General features: G+C 34.6%; 2 protein-coding genes across 4 annotated transcripts in view; one reads left to right on the forward strand and one right to left on the reverse strand.

Moving 5' to 3' along the window:
* On the forward strand, positions 1 to 13,268 carry LOC141462014 (alpha/beta hydrolase domain-containing protein 17B). Its single transcript, XM_074143572.1, has 3 exons — positions 1 to 1,034; positions 4,685 to 4,817; positions 6,329 to 13,268. The coding sequence occupies exons 1-3, from the start codon at positions 388 to 390 to the stop codon at positions 6,410 to 6,412; spliced, it is 864 nt and encodes a 287-aa protein (XP_073999673.1). The 5' UTR covers positions 1 to 387; the 3' UTR covers positions 6,413 to 13,268.
* The window catches only part of LOC141462015 (uncharacterized), a 19,081-nt gene continuing 11,295 nt past the window's right edge, over positions 13,187 to 20,972 (reverse strand). Inside the window, exons 4-9 of one of the 3 annotated variants that reach the window (XM_074143573.1) lie at positions 18,387 to 20,551; positions 17,836 to 18,107; positions 16,967 to 17,115; positions 16,678 to 16,815; positions 16,542 to 16,582; positions 13,187 to 14,678 (exon numbers count right to left, since the gene is read on the reverse strand). In XM_074143573.1, the coding sequence (XP_073999674.1) occupies positions 14,555 to 14,678; positions 16,542 to 16,582; positions 16,678 to 16,815; positions 16,967 to 17,115; positions 17,836 to 18,107; positions 18,387 to 18,517 (855 nt within the window). In that variant the 5' untranslated portion in view covers positions 18,518 to 20,551 and the 3' untranslated portion in view covers positions 13,187 to 14,554. Of the gene's footprint in view, positions 14,679 to 16,528; positions 16,583 to 16,677; positions 16,816 to 16,966; positions 17,116 to 17,835; positions 18,108 to 18,386; positions 20,552 to 20,972 lie in introns of all 3 variants that reach the window. The other 2 variants (XM_074143574.1, XM_074143576.1) reach the window with 2 other exon arrangements.

A 20,972-nucleotide genomic window follows, 5' to 3' on the forward strand; every position in this document is an offset into this window, starting at 1 on the left:
ATGATTCCCCATATTTTAACCAAAGTACTAGTTAGGGGGAGTGTAATAATATTATGGTATTCCTAAATTTCTTTAAAACATAATGTGAACAAGAAAATTTAATTGAGCTAAAATAGTTTAACTTGTCTATTAGTTAATAGGCAAAAATAGAATTTTTTTAATTTGATGGATTTCGTGTTCGTTAATTGGAAAGTATATTTTGGTACTGAGTTGTAGTGTTGTTTTTTTAAAAAACGGCTTATTTAGTGTTATGTTTTTAAATATATTTGATTGTTAAATATGTGAAAGACTTTATATTTTGAAAAATTTTTTGTTTTTAAATTTTTGGTTTTTAAAATAAATTCTTAGTGGAACTAAAAATTAAAAAAAAAAAAAAAAACAGTGAAAATGAACGGTTTGACTTTAAGTGAATTTTGTTGTATATTTTGTTGTCCTCCTTTTCCATCAAGAATTGCAGCGAAGCTAGCTTTTCTACCACCCGAACCAACATATTCTTTTAATGATGATTCCACAACCACTAAGTGTACAATAACATTAACAGATAAAGCTGAATGGCAATACACAGAACGTGAAAAAGAGAATATTGAAGGTTTCTTTGCTAGGACGTCCAGAGGTAATCGTATTGCTTGTCTATTTGTAAGGTGTACAACTAATGCTCGTTTTACAATATTGTTTTCACATGGCAATGCTGTTGATCTTGGACAGATGTCTAGTTTCTATTTAGGTCTTGGTTCAAGAATCAATTGTAATATATTCTCTTATGATTATTCTGGTTATGGTGTTTCTACGGGTAAACCATCCGAGAAGAACTTATATGCTGATATTGACAGTGCGTGGCATACTCTAAGGACAAGATATGGTATAAGTCCGGAGAATATTATACTCTACGGACAGAGTATCGGGACAGTGCCGACTGTGGACCTTGCTTCGCGATATGAAGTTGGTGCCGTAGTGTTACATTCTCCACTTACTTCCGGCATGAGAGTCGCCTTTCCAAATACAAAACGCACCTGGTTTTTTGATGCATTTCCTAGGTGAGTACTTTTAATAAAATATATAATATATTTATTTCTCTTAGTTGTGCTCATAGGATAAGTCCTTTATCTGGTGATAGTGGAATAATTGTCCCCAGATCTAGGAATAACTAGTGCCCACATCTGGCACTGAATATCACTCAGAACCGAACTAATAGTGCTCAAATTTAGACGCGAAATTGGTCAGATCAAGGAGTAAATATTATTCAGAATTAAAACTCCAGTGTGCTTCCCAGATCTGTTACTTATGTGTCCACAGCTGGGAATAAATAATACCCCAACCTAGGACTAATATTCTTAGATGTATCAACAAATACTTCATAGGTGTGGGAACCCAGAACTGAAACAGAACATAGATTAGTACAAATATCACTCAGTTTTGGAACAAGTAGGTGCCCTTTCTTAGAGGTCAATAAAGCCCCATACGAATAAACTGACCGCTGAATAGAACCAATTTCTGGGCTAATCTAGGACTGATAATGATGTTCAGATGTAGGTATAAATATTTAACTGTCTAGATTTAATAGTAATTCTCGTCAACGGCTAAACAGCGCCCACATGTGGGAATTTATCTGATAAATTTTAGGGACATCTAGAACTAGAGTGCTCTAATATTATAGGCATAAATTTTGCCCAAATCTGAAATTTCTATGCTCGCACCTAGTGCTAATTAGTTCAACACTTCGGGGAATAATTAGTACAAGGACTAGGACTGAATTTTGTCAACATCAAGGACTAACAGTACTCGAATGTATGTAGAAATCGGAGTTAGTTTAGGAATTAGTAGTTGTCTATTAGTGTCTTAAATGGGAATGAATAATACCCTACTCAGGGTTGAATTCTTGTAGGGTCAATCTAGAACTAATGAGGCTTAAATTGCTGTAAATTTGGCCCCTTATCTGGCTCTAACAATATTCGACTGTCACACCCAGAACTAATGTAGCTCAAATTTTGGAATAAACAGTTTTTATCTAAATTTAATAGTGCTCAGAAGAGTGTAGAGGTTTATTTGGATAGGTGAATGTCAAATCTAGAACTTGGTGTTCAGGAACAAATAGTACCCAGACCTAGGGTTGTAAATGACCCCTTCTAGAAACAGTAGTAATGTGGAAATAATACACCCTAACCCAGGACTATAATTCTTGCTACAACAGGACTAATGAATGATTGTAGGAATGGAACACTGGAATCAATCAATAATAATAAAAAATTTAAATTTTACTTAAGATTGAATGCTGACCACATCTAGAAGTAGTGCCCCATTCATCTTAGATTTCTAAGTTCTGGAACTAATATAAGCAATAATAACACACATGGTACTAGCGTAGGGCGAAACCTAATCAAGTCTAAACACTTAAGCTTATGACCAGCTTTGTTATAACCTTGATTTTGTCTGTCATAGCTCGCATGTTTCTTCTGTTTTTGACCAGTTTTGGATTTGCATTCATCATCAGAGTTGTTCATGAGTAGGGACTTTTGACTTTGTCTAGGTTTCTGTCAGCATTTCTGTGTGTGAAAGAAATGTAGTGAAAGTTTTGTAGTGTTCATCAAAATTGATGATAAATCATCTTGTGATAATGGATGCAAATCCGAAACCGGTTAGAAACAGAAAAACATGTATGCGACTACATTAACGATGTTATCTAGCTTTGCGAACTCGAACATTTTTTTGACTATTTTATCATACACGTATATTTGGAATTAAGTTAATAATTTAATCATAGGTATAGAGAATCACTAAAGAATGACTTAATTTTGCATAACTGCCACGGAATACGTATTGGCTAATGTGGGATGGATAAATAATGCCCACGACTATGAATAAACAGTAAGAACCCAGACCAACTTAATGCTGCCCACAATTTAGTATGTAGTCTGATCTAGGATGATTGCACCCAATTGTAACTAATTTGGCTTACTTAATGGTAGAGTAAATAGTACCATACCTAGGCCTGTAATCTGGCCACACTAGAACTGAGTGCTGAGAGAGATAAATTATAAATAGTGATCAGATTCAGTTGAATGGAACCCCTATGAATGACAAATAAAGTCCACATCTGGTAAGAAATTATAATCGTAATTGATAATACCATACATTGGAGAATGCGGACAAATTTAGAATTAATGGTTCTCTAATGTGGATTTAATTAGTGCTCAGTTCTGGAACTAATAGAACCATTCGTAGGATTAAACACCCTTTTGTCTTTGACTTACTGTACGTGATGTTTACATTTTAGGAATTCCCCATTATTAGTTAACTTATCAATAGATGCAGATATGTAGGTCAGATGTCAGTGTCACAGATAACGCGTTAACGTAATGCCAGAAGTTAATAAATGCACTTAGTGCGAACTGATTCATAATTTGTTAATTTATAAGGTGTAATTTCTCTATTCTGAATAATTAAGCACTGTTTACTAACAGTATCTTTATCAATCCCTTTTACTGCCAGCTTATGCCAAGATCTGTGCATTAAAACAAAAAAAAAATGGCCGAACTAGTTGAATTTAAAAAGATGAAAAATTCTGCTCGTCAGAGTCATAGGGGGAAAAAAACGAAATAACGCCCCCTTCCGAGGTGAAAAGTATGTTGTGCGTGTGGCAGAACTATGCGTTTGTAATTAATTCATTTTTAACTTTATGCAGTCAATCTTGCTACTACATGCGAACTCGATTATAGTCAGCTAGAACGCGTATACTCTGTTTTTGAAAAATAATCCCCTTTGGGTACTGGAAAATGAGTGCTCGTTGAATAAGACATCGCAGGATCAAGAGAAAATGGTTTTGATTCATAGAAAATATTTTTTTTCCCCTGTTCCTTCTTCTTATGGAAATGGAACCTTCTGATTACCGCCTTATACATCCGTTGTTTATAATTACGTAGCAGGTTAAAATTGAACTTCGGAGAATTTAGCTTGTCAAGATAATCTTAAAGTTAGTGGTACGAGAAGGAATGGGCTCACCGTTGGGTTCTAGATTACTTTCCAGCACAAGCTTATTAGTTCAGTTAACAGAAGTTTTTGAATTTTAAAGTGCAAAACGCACAGACCATTCTTGTATGCTGTAGTGCATTTAATTGGTGAGACTAAAATACATTATGTAAGCGAGTCGATACATTTATTTCATTAGGAGATACCTTAGTAGGTAGTATCGGGGCTTCTTTTGGACTAGATTTCAGCACATTTCTGATTATTCTTTGCAATTATTCGTATACCTCATGAGAATAGATTTGTTTGAATAGAGGCACTGGTGCATTGACTATGCTAGAAGTCGACGGGCCCTAAGTTCATAACTAATGATATCATAGCCACTGAGTTAAAGACTAGTGATTAGCACAGGCCACTATTTTAAAATCCTGTGATACTATTGGCCACTGTGTTGACTTCAAGATTAGTGATAACAGTCACCATTGAGTTAAAAACTTGTGAATACTGTGGGCTATTCATTTAAAGTTAAGTGATTTTTTTTTTGGACCCAGAATACTAGTGATATCTCTGGCCACTGAGGTACAGAATTATGTTACTGGCCGTTGGTCTACTTCAATAAATCTCAGTGATAGAAGTGTTTTATTAGCCAGCGATTTTATCAAAAATCGCGGACTAGTGTTTATATACTTGAATAAGTCTCTGATTGTTAAGCTTTGTGTTACAGCATTGATAAGGTGCCTAAGGTGACGTCACCCGTGCTGGTCATTCACGGCAAGGAGGATGAAGTAATAGACTTTTCCCACGGGGTCGCTATCTACGAGCGGTGCCCGCGACCTGTGGCTCCCCTCTGGGTCGAGGTAAGCCAACTTGTTTTTTAAAAAAATATGAGCATCACTAAAGCAACTGAAACGTCAATAACTTAGAGTGTCTCTAAAAAATGCTATGCTAACTTCAAATATAGTGTAAATATGGTGAGACGAACCACCTGTTAAAAAAGAAAACAAAAAATAATTAAATTCAATGTTTCTTTGGGGGCGCTTAACAAAGGAAGATATCGGAACTAGCAACGATTTTCTTACTCAAAATAATTAATTAAAAACAATTAATTATTGCTATACTTCCTTTAACAAGAAGTGAATCAAACTCATGGCATATTTTCTGTTTCAAAGATGGTAACTCTAGAATAATTAACATTAAAATGCACTAAAAAATAGAAATTGGTTCAATTGTTGGCATTAAATACAAAAAAATAGACTCCAGAAACAGAATTATTCTATCAAGGAAGTTATACATATGTCATGAGAGGATGCTAACTTCATATTTAAGAATAAGTTTAAATAGTTTGATATTGGTATGATTTAACTTTAATTCTGTTTTAAACAGCCAATAGCTACGGCTCTATTTAGTGAGAACAAGTTTTTATAGAAGCTAAGGTGGGGTTCCTCTTCATTGAGATATCGAAGACCCTAGCAGTACTACAGTACATAATACAAAGCACTTAAAGCTATTGCTTCATTAAGTTTCTTTTAGCCGGCTAAAGACCTGATTTTGGATTCCCTACAAATTTCAGTTACCGCTGCAGCAGCTGCTGAAGTTGTCTTTAATTCGGCAAATTTAGATGCCAAACTATAGGGCCAAAAATTTGTACATTTCATCGCTAGGTAGGTGTAAAAAATACAACATCCAACTATTTATTTTGGAAAGAATGTTTTATTAATTTCCTTGAGCTGCCGTTGTGAAAATTAAAAATTTTTGTGAACATATTTGGTTAGAATTTGTAATTTAATGTTGATAACACTTGGAGTTTAAAATTGGATGACAGCGTACATCTGTATTAGAGTTAAGTGATTTCATTCTTTCTGGAGAAGTTTTCCGGATCCCATGTAAACAGTTGAACAATCTGAAAGAACTTCATACCAAAATAAGCACTTAATCGCTAGAACATAATTTGTAAAGCTATTAATTTTAAAAATTGCAGTAAAAGAACTGAAGTGTTTACTGCTGATTTTTACCTTTCCCTTTACGACCTTCCATAGACATCATACAGATCGTACAGTGGCTAATTTGCATTAGCACAAAAGGCCAGTAAGAAAAAGAAGAGGAAGAACTTTTCCATAATGTGGAGATGGCCAGCTTATTACTTAAGCATCTTTAGAGAGTTTGTAGCAAAAGCAACAATATGTTTCATTTGGATTTTTGACTCGGTAACTTCCTATAAAGCTTCATCATTACATGATGACCGCCTTGAATGTGCCTATCTTAAAAACCATGGTCGGGCAAAAAAATGACATTTTGGCCTTGGATTGCATAGAATACAGTGTAATTTTTTGGTTTATCTTGTAACTGAAACTAGTGTTGACTTTAATAGGGTGCCGGACACAACGATGTTGAGCTGTACCAGGAGTATCTGGAACGACTGCGGCGCTTTGTCTCCGTGGAGCTGGTCAACTGACGACTGCTATGGACGGACGATCTGAGTCCATCGCCTCTGAGCACGGCCACCAACAGCTCCGTCACGGAGAAGTTACTCTAACTGTACTACTAATTATAGTCATATTTACTGATATACTCCTTTAAAGGTTCATGCAGGTTTTTCTTTTAATTTTCCCCGGAAAAAACTAAAGGAAAAATGGCACTCAGGGAATGTGATTGAATGTCTGATGTGGGGGTTCAGTTTTTTGTTTTTGTTTTTAAATAAGTACTAAGTGCATTTTCAGTTCAGCAGAATGTAGTTTTAAAGAACTTACATATTGTATACAAGACGTCCTTAAATAACTTACAATTCAAGACATTTAGAAAATCTCTAGTGGCTTATTGGGTGGTTTTTGACTATTCCACTTTATAGCACCTCAGGAGGCCGGACTAAGCACGTGTAACACTCATTGAAGAAATAGCTAGCCCAATTTTATTAAGCCACAAAAGGCTTCATCACTCGGCAGTCTTGGCCAAATTATAGTCCTACATAATCAATCCAAGAACTTTTTTACCTTAAAATTAAAATAATATGGTTTGTTCCTCATCGATTAAGCTTATTGCTGGAAAAATAAATCATTTTTTATTTCTATATGTTATGTGGGTAAATCAGTTAGCCTATGCCACCTGACCCTGTGTCTATCGAGATGCCCACTAGTTAGAGTACTGAGACTTCCTCAGTCCTGCCTGCCTGATTTGACGCCCCATTGTGAGCAGTGTGTAATACCTCCTATTTGAGGACAAGGCTATCCTCACTCACTGGAAGATCCAGATCTGGAAATGTAATTAATCATTCTCTACCTACCGCTTAATTGAGTATGCTTACCCTTCCTATAACATCAGTCATACCTCAGCAGACAAAAACTCCAGACATTCCGGTTTTCACCTGCCTCGTATTTATAAATTGTGCTCTAGAATGAATGAAGAAGAAATCAAAGGGGCCCTTTAATTAGGACAGCTTAGTCTTCTAAATCAGGGATAAGCTCAAAATTGTAAGAATTTATTACTAAGTTCATTTGATGTGATGTGCTCATGAATTTTGAGTTGGGTGAAGTTTAATGGGGTAAACATGCTAAACTTCTCAATACTTAATTGTTAAATCTTAAGAATAGAGGGCGCTTTGAAGCTCTTCATGCTTGTATCACCCTCTCAACAGTTTTTTTGAACCAGTCCTGAGCAAGCAATGTAGAAGCAGAACCTTTTTCCTTCTGCTTAATACTTACTCCCTTTACTTAATTTCGGAAACGGCGTTTGTCGCGTTTTTTTTGTCGCCTATGGGTAGGATCTATCTCCAAGCAGAACTCTGATGAGCCTTAACTGTTTTTTTTTTCCTGTAGAAATCAACTGAAGCCGTCTTAGACATAAATCTTGATAACAAACCTTATCCACTTAAAATTCGCATAGAACGAATAAGCCTTATCACTTATATTGACAACATCTAAAAACTAGACAAACGGCTGTTTCTGTTCATCTCTGTATCACAGACTGCTCCAACAGGCATTTTACTGTGTGGGTTCTTTATGTAGAGATGATACCTTAAGTCTCAGTGCTCATTAAAGGGTTCCAATCTAGTAGTGAGAGGTGTCTGTTAGCATCTTATACTTCTCTGGGCAACCTACTGAACTCATCCATGAGAATACATGCTATGTAGCTGCACAGTTTCTTTTAGCAAGAAAACATATTTACAAAAATCCACCAACGTAGGTACGGGATCAATAAAGAGGAGAAAGACGCTTAATTTGACATACCTACCTCCTTATTTTACGAACCTATTTATACAGACTAGACATCCATGGTGAAAATATTCATTCAGTCTTCTAGAAACTTCCAACATAATCTGAAGGTGAAGACAAGAATTTCGTGTCTTGAACGCAGCTTGAATGATTCGAGTAGATCCAAATGCTCTGATAAAAAACAGTAGTTAGTCCCTCCTGGCAAGTGAAAGACATAGATTTGGACTTCAGCTCCAGAACTTACCATCCATGTGCAACCATCCGTGTAACATCTGAGACAATTGTCAGGAATCATCATCACCAAAACTATGTACTCCTAAAACCAAAGAGAACCCACTTTAGTTAAAGTCACTAGAGAACTAGGCTGCCTAGAGACTAGTTTTTTCAACCCAGCGTCTTAATTTTGGAACGTGTAGAAAATCGTCGGCACTAACGGGTTTCTTTATCCAGATTAGTCCCTTTGAACATTGAATCTGAAATGTAAAAAAAGGCTGTTTGAAATAAGGATTATTCCACCGCCTAACAAAATAAATATTTTGTTTTAGGCAACTGCCAAATTTGTAAGAAGCTTTATTTAGATTTGCTTTAAAATAATTACGTTTAAGGGCAGTTGCAAAGGTAAACAGTTTTGGATAAATTTGTTTTTTTTTTTTATACGGGGATATGAATGAATATATAACACCAAAATTTAAAATAAAGAATTCATTATTATCTCTTCACAAATAAGTATGGTATTAAAAACCAATGCATTGCTTAATGTGCAATGCGGCAATCAATAAAATATAATTATGACCAAATACTACAATCCAGAGCAGTGTGAGCTCATAAACCAAATCTCCACTAATCAATAAACTCGTTTGAGAATCAATAAACTAGTTTGAAAGACATTGATAAACTGGACTAAACATTTTTTACAGCAGCACGATGTGGCCGTAGTTTCTATTCTCTCACATAAAACATGTGGTCATATTCGGTCGTCCAAATATGTATGTATGAGCTCATTAAGTAAATCTACCCCAACTAATAAACTCAAGCCATTTTGTAGAACATTGCTGGAGCTTAAAAACACTTAATTGGTTGTCTCAGACTGAAAATGTGGTCTGTAACTCTTCTCTAACTTAGAGTAACTCAAAATTGAGCTACCGAGTTCCAACAAATTTTTTGTTTAAAGAATGAATAGCCATATTTGAGTTACTAATGGTAATTATATTAAAAGGTCATTATGAGTGATTCTTTATGGATTAAATTTGAGTTAAATTGAGCTACAAAATATGAGGTAAAATAAATATTATTTGTGAGTAAATGCTAATTTATTTAATCAGGAGCAACTCACATGCAAAATTTCACATTTTTTTTAGCTTTTATGTTGAGCTATTCTGTCCATCAAGTTGGAAGTAAGCTCTGAATTAAATATAAAAATGAATTCCCTATTCTTATGTATTATACTACTGAGTTTATTCCTTGGGAATATATTATATAGATATATATATATTTTATGTATTTAAATCATTTGAGAATAATTAATGAGAACTTTTCTATTATTTAAAATTACGTTTTTATTTAAATGTAATATTGTAAATATTATATTTTGTATTTAAACATTAATAATGCAGAATACATATTGTAATTTACCTTATTTTATTTGAACTAATGTGTCTGTTTTGTAATTTAAATTTAGTACTGTATTCTGTGCAGAGTTTACCTATAGATATTTTTTGTGGTGGGTCTACTATGGATATTTCTTTGCTGGGTTGATCATCTGCTAGTTTAAACCATAATGCGACTAGGTACTAAATCCACAATTTAACTAAATAAATGACCTCGCTTTAAACCGCTCAAAACTGGTCTAACCATACATATCCCAACTCATTATATATTCTAATCGAATTTTAGTTGGTTTATACTAACTTAAGCCAGTTCAAATTTTATCTGTTAACATTAGAACCGTCTCAATGTATGTATATTCTAACCTAATTTTAAACTAGTTTAAACCGACTTAGACATTGCGAAAAACCAACTCAAATCTGATATAATCCTACATAATATGCACCTTAATGTAAATTTTAAAGTAATTCACAATTGGTTTAAAGCACCTTACCAGATTTAACCTATTCGGATCTGGTCTAACTTAAAACATCTCAACGATCTGGTCTGTCATCTCAATGAAATTCTAAGTGGTTTAAAACTTCTAAATCGAAAGCTACCCTAATTCAAACTTGGCCTAAATTAATTCAAACCTTATCTAATGAATTCAAATTAGTTTGGGTTATTCAACAGATTCATAAAGTTTTAACTATATCTGGTCCGTCTTAAATCTAGTGTTCACAGAATACAAATGTGGACTTTTCTAAATTTGGATTTAGCATTTTTTCAGCCTTATTATCTGTATGTAATTCAATTGAAACCTGGACTAACCCAATTTATATTTGGTCAACCATATCTTATTCATTTCCGACGAAAGCTTAACCATCAAAAACTGATCTGAACAACTCAAACATGGTCTAACGTTATCTGACCAATGTGACTCTTATCCTACTAAACTTCGCCTAATCCAACTTAAGCTTAAATTAACCAAATCTGGCTTATCTCAAAAGCAGACTAGTTCGAATTAAAAAAAAATATATGCAGTGGTGGCATAGAGTATTTGCACACCTAGTTTTTGCTTAAAATAATGAATTTAGGTAATAAAAAATTTCAGTTAACTGCACAAAATAAAAAGTATATTTGAAATGACCAAATATTTGAGTAAACAAAATAAAAAAAATCTTCTTTCATAGTAAAATAGAAAGAGAAACTTACATAAACTGTTGGAAAAAAGTGTTTGCATATTATAGTTTTCCATTTGTGTAGGCTTTATTTATTAATTTTATTCACTGTTTATATTTTGTAAAAAGCGCTTGAGCATCGATAACTGCTTGTAAACGTCTGGGCATTGAGTGGACTAAATGTTTAGTAAATCTGGATTTATTCTTTTCCATTATTCGACTAAAAGATATTTTAGGTGGGTTCTTCCGATGATTTGGTGTTTTCTAACGATTTGATCCAGAACTAGTGCTGGATTCCCAAATTTGCTGTACTTGATTTAAGGTTACGGCGCAAAATGTTCACGTAACCTTCTGCATTTAAATTAGCCTCGATAGTTACGAAATTTCCTACCCCATTATGAGCTACACGTCCCCACGCCATTACATGTCCGCCTCCATGTGTCACTGTAACGGAAACATTTTGCTTCTTCAGTTCCTCATTACGTCTACGTCAGATTGTCCTACGATCATCAGATCCAAACAAATGGAACTTGCTTTCGTCAGAGAACACTACATATTCCCAAAAACAGATGGGCTTCTTTAGGTATTCTCTGGCAAAACATGTCGCTTTTTGCGGTTCGTTTCGCTGATGAAAGGTTTATTTCTTGGCGCTCTACCGTGGAGACCGTCAGAATGCAAAGCATTCCTTATTGTCCTATCGCTTACGTGGACACCAGAAATTGATTACGCCAAATCAGCTAGAGCCTGTGCGCTTATCGTTGGATTCTTCATGAGCTTCATGTTTCATTTTTCTCTTCATTCTACCAATTAACTTCTTCGGACAACCTTTTTCGTTTACTGTTTTTTGTTGTGCCTCGTCCCTTTATAACGTATCTTACAGTAGAGGATTGCAGCCCTAAGAAATCAGTAATTTCCCGATAGGATTTTTGTTGACTCCGTTGTAAAATTTTCGCGGGAGACGACCCTTAATTTCCCTTCTTTTGGCATTATCAATTTATCACAAGATATAACGAGTTTCAAACATTCAATCACATTTTAAAATACTGGTGAACTTCTATAAAAAAATATTGAAATTCTATAATCAATGTGTGCAAATATTTTTTTCCGTATGTTTGTTATTTTAAATTTTTGTTTCATTATGGTAGAAGTTTTAGATTATATTAAATTATATAATTAAATTATATAAGATTAGATTATATTACAGGGATTTGATAAGAAATTAAGATACTTTTAATTTGTAAAGTTAACCGAAAATGTTTACCTCTTAAATTCAAAAATTTAAAGAAAAAAAATTGTGTGCAAATACTTTTTGCCGCCACTGTATATAGTTATATAAAAATAAAAAATATACTAGCTCGAAGGCAAACCAACATAAAGCTGATCTAACCCCGAACAAAATCTTAGTTATCCCGCTCTAACCAGATCTTTTTTAGTTCAAACTCTAATCGTGACTCAATTGTAACTGGCCTAACCTATCCCCTTTTTTTGTTCTTAAATAAGCCATCTTAAACAGAGTTTAGGGCCAAATTCAAGTCTGTTCTAATGTACCTGACCAAACCTTAAACTAATTAAAACTCAAACAATAAACTGGTCTTGCCATACTATAGACCTGTTTCACACCATATCAGTTTAGTTGTTATAATCCTTTACAAACATCAGTGATCTAACACAAATCGGCATTATGTTATTGTACGTACTAACACAATTAAAATTTATATTATCTGCACTATCCTTAACTTTACTTAACCCGATTCAGCTAACTTGGTCTAGCATATTTGACGCCTTGAACCAAATCTATAAAGTTCAAGCAAAATTAAAGCTCTGGCTATATATTCCAAGAGCAACAAATGCGATGCACTCTGTACATTTAGTCTAACCAAACCCATATTTTGTTCCACCAAGTATTATCTAATTTGAAACCAGGCCAAATGCAAACTTTGTCTCACCATCACTAATCCATCTTTAACCAAATCAGGTTCAGCGTCCTCCTAACCTAATTCAAAACTGGATAACGTATGTGATTCGTTTTAGAGCCCATTTAAATAAATCAAAGCCATCTCAAACCAACGCAAAACCTTTTCAAACTAGTCAACCGAATTCAAATCTTATCACTCTATCATAAACTACTTCGATAACTTTAACCCAGCGGCCTACCGCCAAAGAAATTTCATTTAATTCAAACGTACCTACGTAAATCTAACTCACCCAAAAATCGAAGTAAAAACCAATTCAATGTAGGTGAACTCCAATCATATCTGTTTTAACCACATCTTAACTAAATTCAAACCAGTCTTAACCAGTTTAATTCTAACACTGTTCCATCGCAATCCAGATCTAATCCAGTTCAATGCACGCCTAACCCAGCTGACAGCTGGTCCATTTCAAAGTAAATCTATCCAAATTCAAACTAATCTATCAAAATATAATCTATCTCAAACCAAAGCGAAAGCAATTCAAATTATGTATAACTCTTTCTGATGTAACCATATTTTGTCTACATTCAAATATTTTGGCGGGTAATTTCAATACCAAGATTGGTAATACTAATGTTTTTTGTACTATATTATAAATACAGTGATGTTATGGCGTCAGCAGAGGGTAGTTTATGGTGGGGAACTGCTTTACAAGTTGCAAGTGAGCAGTAACTTGCGAAATTTTTCTCGCCAAGTTCAAGTGGCCGCTTTAGAGTTACAGCATTCTAAGTTAACAATTAACGTACATTATGTTTTGATAACTTTATTTTGGCTGCCCCAAAACCCGAAAAATTTGAAATATTTAAAACAAGTGTGATGTGCCAAGACAAAAAATAAAAAAAATAAAGAATTTGTTTTCAAATTGGGTTTCAAATTCACAATTTATTGAAAAAAAAATATAAATAATCAGCTTTTTTGTAAATATAATATATAAAAATAAAATACATTTTTAATACATGACGTTATATTGCTTATTGTCGTAAAACCCAATTCTTGATTGATATCTTTCTAGATCGCTCTGCTAATACATAAAGGCTTTTCAGAAAAGTAATTAAATTCATGGGCGGATATTCTGTCTATGAAAGTGAACCTTAATCACATTTTAGATATTTTCACTGGGCAATTGGTTCTTAGGTGGAAATTACTGAAGGAACTGGGTGGGGGTATATATTCGTAATGTCGCAGATTGCAATATATCCGTTCTGACTGCCACCACCAGTACAGAGTAGGTCTAGAAGAAGCCTGGGATATTTACTAAAGCAAGGTAACCTACCTTGTCCACTTCCTTAATTTTCTTCCACAGGGTTTTGTAGGACTCAGGTGGTGAAAACTAAAAAAGCTGAGGACTTTGTGAATGTGCAGTTTTCGCTGACTGCAATGTATCTGCTTTAAGTGCCGTCTAGAAGCCCAGGACTATTTATTACAGCACCAGCTACCTTCCTAGAACCTTAACCATATCCCATGTATACTTCATGTGGTGCATTTAATGGGAGACAGCTGAAGAATCTGAGGGCCTCGGCTGGCCAGATATGCTGCAATATATCTGTTCTGACCCGTCAGTACTTTAGAGTAGAACTAGAACCCAAGGCCAGTAGTAGTGCGTCAGATATTTGGCTCAGAACACAAGGGCCTCTCACACATTGTGAGTATGTCAAGTGTGAAACTGGAACCATGCAGCCTCAAGAAACAGTTGCAAGCAGAGTCGTTTGATCATAGGTAGGTCAGAGCAGCTCCAGTCTTTCAAATTTCCTTCATTTGCCAATTTTATGCTGAATCTAAAACATAGAGAAATGATTATTAATTCTAGTACATATGAAAAGTCTGCATTTTTTTTCCTCACTGAATGTTCAAGCGCACTCTTTGCTTTGCCCACTGTTAACTGACAGTGCTTTATTTGCAACCCCTCTTGTATCTGTCTTTGTTTAGATCTATGTAATTTTTAAAAATGGCCGAATTGGGTTACAACTGGAAGTTCAGGTAATTCTGCTGATATAAATTTTAAGTTTTATTGGTTGATCTCAAATTATTGTTTAAAAAGAGAAATAAGTAAATAAAAACGCCCATTCGAAATAAGTGAAGGGGAAGACTCTATTTCATGATGGTCAGCTAAGGTCTGGTACCAAACATTTAAGGAGCGCTTATAATCTAAGCGATGAAGCCTACTTTTTCAGACGGACTACTGTCAGATGTCAGATTTTTAACTACTGATCAGATGACGTAGACGGATTCAGATAGCTGAAGTGCTTTGGAATTCGTTTACCTTGTTAAATAATTAAATACGAACCAAGGACTTGACCGGGAATCGAACTTAGTACAAGGCTAATGATTTACCCACTTGTCAGTTCTGCGATATTATCTCTTGTCTAAGGGTGCCTAAGATCTCATAGTGCAACCTAGTGATCGCAAACTGTCAAACAGGATGCGAGAGGCGATTCCTTTTTTCCTGACACTGTCTGTAGGTTAGTCAACCCCACCCTGTGAAGATAATAGGTCCATTGTGCCAACCCCTTAAAAGCTAAAGCTTTAGTTGGAAAACCTTTTTACTAGGTGTAGGGTTTTTGTAGAAATTTTTGCACATTACCTCCTCTGGTCTCTAAGTGCCAGAGACTACAAATCACAAACCAGCGATTATAACGCGATCTGTAAGGATGTACGAGTCGTTTCCTCTCCTGTCACATTTCTCACAGGGAATGGACCTCCTACAAGTGCATTCTGTGGGGAAGTTTTCTAAGCTTATACTACCCTATAAGTAGGTTTAAGGTCAGATTAAATCGGTTTGATCCGAATCAAGATCCGCTACCAGTAGAGCTAGTGGCATTTTGAAGCGCATTCTAACACTAAGTAATAACCACTCCAGCCGATAAACACCCAATAGCGTAGATGGACGGGTTCCCAAAAGAACATCGAGATATTCGCTACTGGGTCCGGGTACATGCCTCCAATGACCGTCAAAATGGTCCCTCTTACTGTCCCAAATTTAGTAAGCATCCCAGACTAGAAACTAATCTCTAAACATTAGTCTCTGCTACCTCTTCGTGTCACCACCAAGTCAGGAATTAAAGGGAGAAACTCGAGCATGGAGAGAGTAGTTGCTTCGCCATTGCTGTGGTGGAACTAATAGGGCATCATTCATTTTGAAGATTGCTGATTCGGGTGATTATTTGCAAATTTTATCCTCTCAAAAACGCGTAATTTCCGTTCTGGCCGAAAAATGTCCCTGTGAGGTTAATGGGATAAAATGCACCTTGAATTTTAAGCCTCTCTCTGGGTCAGTTTATATCTAGACCTGGCGGCCTCAGTTGCCAGCAAAAATGGCTGGTAGTGTGGGAAGGGCGTGGAATTGTTTTCTTATTGTTGGAAGTCATGTTACAGAAAACGAAGGTTAATCTTTCCTGCAGTAAATCTTGTAGGTGAGTAAAAAAGTATACTCGTATATCGGAATTGTAAGGTGATTGAACTGACTCATCTTAGTATTGTTATATCAAAGCCGCATAAAGGTGCTACGGTAGCTGAGCGGTTAGAGACGAGGCCCGCAAAGTTAAGTTTTACTGTGTACTGGGTTCGATCCTTGGTCGTGGCTTTGGATTTTATTTAATGGTTAATATGAGAAATTTGTAGAAAGTACGTTTGCAAGTCACCTCTGTCCACCACACCTGATTTGGTAGATCGTAAAGCCTGTCTGAAAAAAGGTATTACTTTACTTTTTTTTAATATTAGAGCTGCATACGATGATAAACTTAAAGCAACAATAGTAGTAATTTATGATATAGTCACCTGAAAATCTTTTATGTAGTGTAGGATTCTTGCAGCCAAGTTCATGTATTCTGTTTCTCGTTTGTGCTTGACAACTTTTGCCGGCGTAACTTGCATAACACCATTTCCGTTCATCGCTTGCATACCTTGGATGAATTGCTCAAAAAATGAAAAAAAGTAAGTCATTACTTTTTTTTTTAGTTAGACCTCCGTAAAAGCTTACGTTTTGGGACCTGGATTCAGTCCCGTTGGTTCTGAAGTCACGACTTCACAGAATACTTCAAAGCAAAAACAAAAAAAAATGCCTTACCTGCACCACTTTGATCAAGAAAACAGCGAACGTCAGAAATGATATGGTCAACAGTGCGGCTTCCAAGGATGGGAAGTGCTTCTTGTGGGACATATGCGTGCGGCCTTGAATACTCGCCGGCTTTGTCCAAACATCGTGGCACTCGGCCCCTAGAAAGACGACAAGAATTGGATAAAATTATGTATAAGGTAGATCTAACATTGAACCAACTGTAGCACAATAGAAGCATTCCTCAGATATTATTAGTGGAACTCCAAGATATATTCCAATGTGCTACAAGTACAATTGTCTGGAGGCTGGCTCTCCACTGAAAAAGGCTTTGAGGCACTTATTGCAGATATTAATGCTTCTTAATAAACAGTAAAAATCAGTAAAAATTTATTCCTACTTTGGAAAACAAGATCTACTTAAATTAAGAAGAGACTACGAGAATTACTTCTAGAACTTGTCCGATTTTCATGTTCTGCGGCTCAGAGAGTAGAGCAAAAACTAAAATGCATAAAACGTTAGAGTTTCTATTAGAAATAAAATTAGAACCGAATTGTCATATGCACATTGTGCTCTGAATCAACTCAAGCAAATAGGGGTTAACTATTTACAATTTTTTTTTCCTATTTCAAAGAGCAAGAAATTAATCAAGTATGCACATTACTTGGGAACCCTGCATATTATTAACGGAAACAGCCGCAACCGTATCTTAAAGTGGCTTTTATTTCAACCAGACAAGTTTAAGAGGTATTAAAAACTAGAAAATGTCACAAGTTTGAAACAGATCGGCTAATCAAGAAGTGTTTGTAATGGACTTCTCGAAACGTCTACGCTTTCTTTCTTCCAAACTTTGTATTCCCGCTATAATCATTAATACTTACACATCCGATGCAATAAATCAAATTTGAGATTTCTTAAAAAACTCAAACGTTTGTAGAGTGGTTGATTGGACTCTCGGATCAGACTACGATGTACCGTTAACAGCAACTCTTGTAAAGACTCAACATTTTGAGTTGTCATAGTTTGATTAAATTGTGGCAATTGTGTTGTAGTCAGCTGGTAATGGGCTACATTTGGTACTTTGTGTTTGATAGCAATCCATTCGGCAACCACTTTCGTCGAGAATATGGCAGCCACAAAGATTGGCACAATCCTAGATAGCGGTGACAGGAAGTATGTTTAATTATTATGATTTTTTTGTAGCTAAAATGCTCATATGACTTTCTTTCACTCCACGTTTTTCCATAACTTTTGCAAGTTATATTTAAATAAATCAATTTTGTTATTGAATTTCCTTTTGAAATTTCACTTCTTCTGTCACAAATTATAAGTTTCAGGAAAAATCTAATTTTATAAATTGCGGTATGAGAAAGTCATATGAGAGTTCTTTTTTCATTTTTATTTTTTCAATTTAATAGAATTGCATACTTACCTACAAAGCATTCTTGTAGAAGGTGGCAAGAGACTGACTGCCGGGCTCTGAATATCACATGAAGCTGACATAATACTCACGAGTTTAACTGTAAACTCAATAATTAGTAACGAACTCATTAGTTCCGCCATGTTCCTGCTCTTCGTAATGACAATTCTGTGTAACCTGTTTCAATTATTCAAAAAAATCAGCTGATGAAACCGAATATTGTACTACTGTGACACACTATAGAAAACTTCTTCACTGTACCCGTCACTGTAAACTTTTAGAATTATCTAACCTACCCAAGTTGTTGAATTTGGGATATATATGGAACAGTTGAATTCTTAAAACTTAAAACTGCAACGGATTTGTAAGACAAACTTCTAGCTAATATGATAAGCTCTGAATACTCATGTAAAGAAAAACTTGTTTTGTGGATAACTCAGCTGTAGTTGTAGAATCGTTTCCAAATATGAACAAAATGGTAGAGAATAGTGAATCTAATTTCTCATTTCAATTTAATGAATCACCTTTAAGTACGTAAGAATAATTAGAAAGAAGATTTTCAACAATTTGCTATCATCGCACTTACGGTAAATTTTGTTTTATTACTACCCCTTGAAGTGCCAAGGGCTTATGTTCTTTCAGTAACAGTAAATCCAATCTTTCAGTAAAAAGAGTGTTGCTTAATAATTGAAGTAGTAATTCAGTATAATGAACGGTCTTATGTTAAAGAGCGTTAAATTTAACGCTAAAATTATGAGTTTAAAGAGAATTCTTTCTAGGAAAATCTTTTTTAGGGCATTCTGATGAGGTAAGTTCCCTCTGAATTATTATTTCGGTGTAACGCGCAGTTTAACTATATGGTTAATATTACAAAGAATTAAATGTATTTTAAAATATGAGTTTGAAAAATGTGTTATTACCTTAAGAATTTACATAGTAAGGGAATGTGGTGTGCGTTCTCACAATAGATTTTTTTCAGATACGTTGGGTGGGACACTGGGTTTTCCACCTAAATAGTAAATTAAAAAGATGAACAGAAAACTGTTTACTTGCCTTTAGTTGGTCTAAATTTAGAGAGAGGATTAAATGATCTTTTTACATGTTTTTAGATTATCATTAGTGACAATTACGCAACACTTATGTTAAATACAGAAATAATAATATAAGACCACCATCTGATGAGAACAAACAAAACAATAGTATTCTAGAAAAGTAGACTCTTTATTTTTAACATATCTACCCAAGTGAAGACCAAAAATATATATTCCGAGCTCTTCGCTGCCACATCATTTCTTCTTGTTGCAAAAGTTCATCCCTCTATCTCAACGGTTTTTCACCACATAATGATCGAATGGTTGGTTACCATAATTCTAGTATTCGCTTATTCCTGCTAGATTTGCCATTCATAGAATTGGAAGTCTTGGTAGTTACCAGCTTCTGGAATCCCATTCTTTTAATCCTCCCAGATATCTTTATTTAAAAGCGTTTTGCAAGTTGAGGAGGGAACATAGTTGGCCTGTGTTGGTCTTGGCGCACTTTTTACCTCCAAAAATGTTTAATGTGGCACGTGTAAACACATGATTGCTGACATTACTCCCCTATCTTTCGTATGATGCGGATAGCCAATCATTTTAACTTAGATTTTTTTGGCACAGATATACAAAATTTTCTAAATAAAACCAGATGTCAATTATTTCTTTGAGTTATTTGTATTGTATAAATCTGTATAATAACCTCTAAAAGGTAAAATAAAATGCTAAAGCCTAATTATAAATTAAACCTAAATTATAGACTGAGAACTATTTGTATTATTTATGTTATTATTATTATTGTTTCTGTAAATTGGATTATTGATCCGTTTTTTATTTAAAAATAAAATAAAATAAAAAATTACTGAAGCGAGACAAATTCATTAGAGTTGTTACACCAGATTTATTAAATTATTACAATTTGTAAGTTAAATTTCACATTACTAAGTTCTTACATAACATACATTAGCATTATTTAAAATTGTTAATTCCTACAATTAGTACATTAACAGATTCGTGAAAAATTTGAAACATAACATGGAATGTCTGAAGTACAGCATTGCCACATCAGCTTCATTAACTCGGTGGCTTTAAAGGGCGTTTCATCCTGCATAAAGTGCCAATAATCGAAATCTTTGGCCATTTGACCTACAAGCAAAATCGCACTTAGCATTGGTACTACCCAGAAGTTTCTTAAAAACGTTTCGGACCATTGAAGGATACTTCTCCAGTTTATACTAATTCGTTCTGTTTTTTTTTAGAAATTGTTTAAACTGAAGATTGACCTCATTTGGTCCGGAAAACTTTTAAGAAACTAGAAGAAAAAATAAAGTGGTACTTGCAACTGATCAGTCAACAAACATATTAAATAATCAGACAAAAAGAAATATTTGCACCTCTGTATTTTATTTATACCTTGAATCCCAAGATCATAAAAAAAAAAATGATTAATTAATAAAATAATTAATAATACTTAACATCAAGTTGCTAATCTATACATGAGTTCCGCTGATTGCAAAGCCCACTTAACAAATATTATTGAAAAAAAAATTGATTAAATTAGTATTTA

The sequence above is a fragment of the Rhodnius prolixus genome, unplaced genomic scaffold (assembly GCF_049639745.1).
Source record: "Rhodnius prolixus isolate KJV_2025 unplaced genomic scaffold, Rpr scaffold_12, whole genome shotgun sequence".
NCBI classification, from domain to species: Eukaryota; Metazoa; Arthropoda; class Insecta; order Hemiptera; family Reduviidae; genus Rhodnius; species Rhodnius prolixus.

Excerpts from the sequence above, each read along its gene's own strand:
- LOC141462014 (XM_074143572.1), top strand. The coding sequence starts at position 388 with ATGAACGGTTTGACTTTAAGTGAATTTTGTTGTATATTTTGTTGTCCT. Across the intron at positions 1,035-4,684 it reads TTTTTTGATGCATTTCCTAG|CATTGATAAGGTGCCTAAGG; the intron begins GTGAGTACTTTT and ends TTTGTGTTACAG. Across the intron at positions 4,818-6,328 it reads TGGCTCCCCTCTGGGTCGAG|GGTGCCGGACACAACGATGT; the intron begins GTAAGCCAACTT and ends TGACTTTAATAG.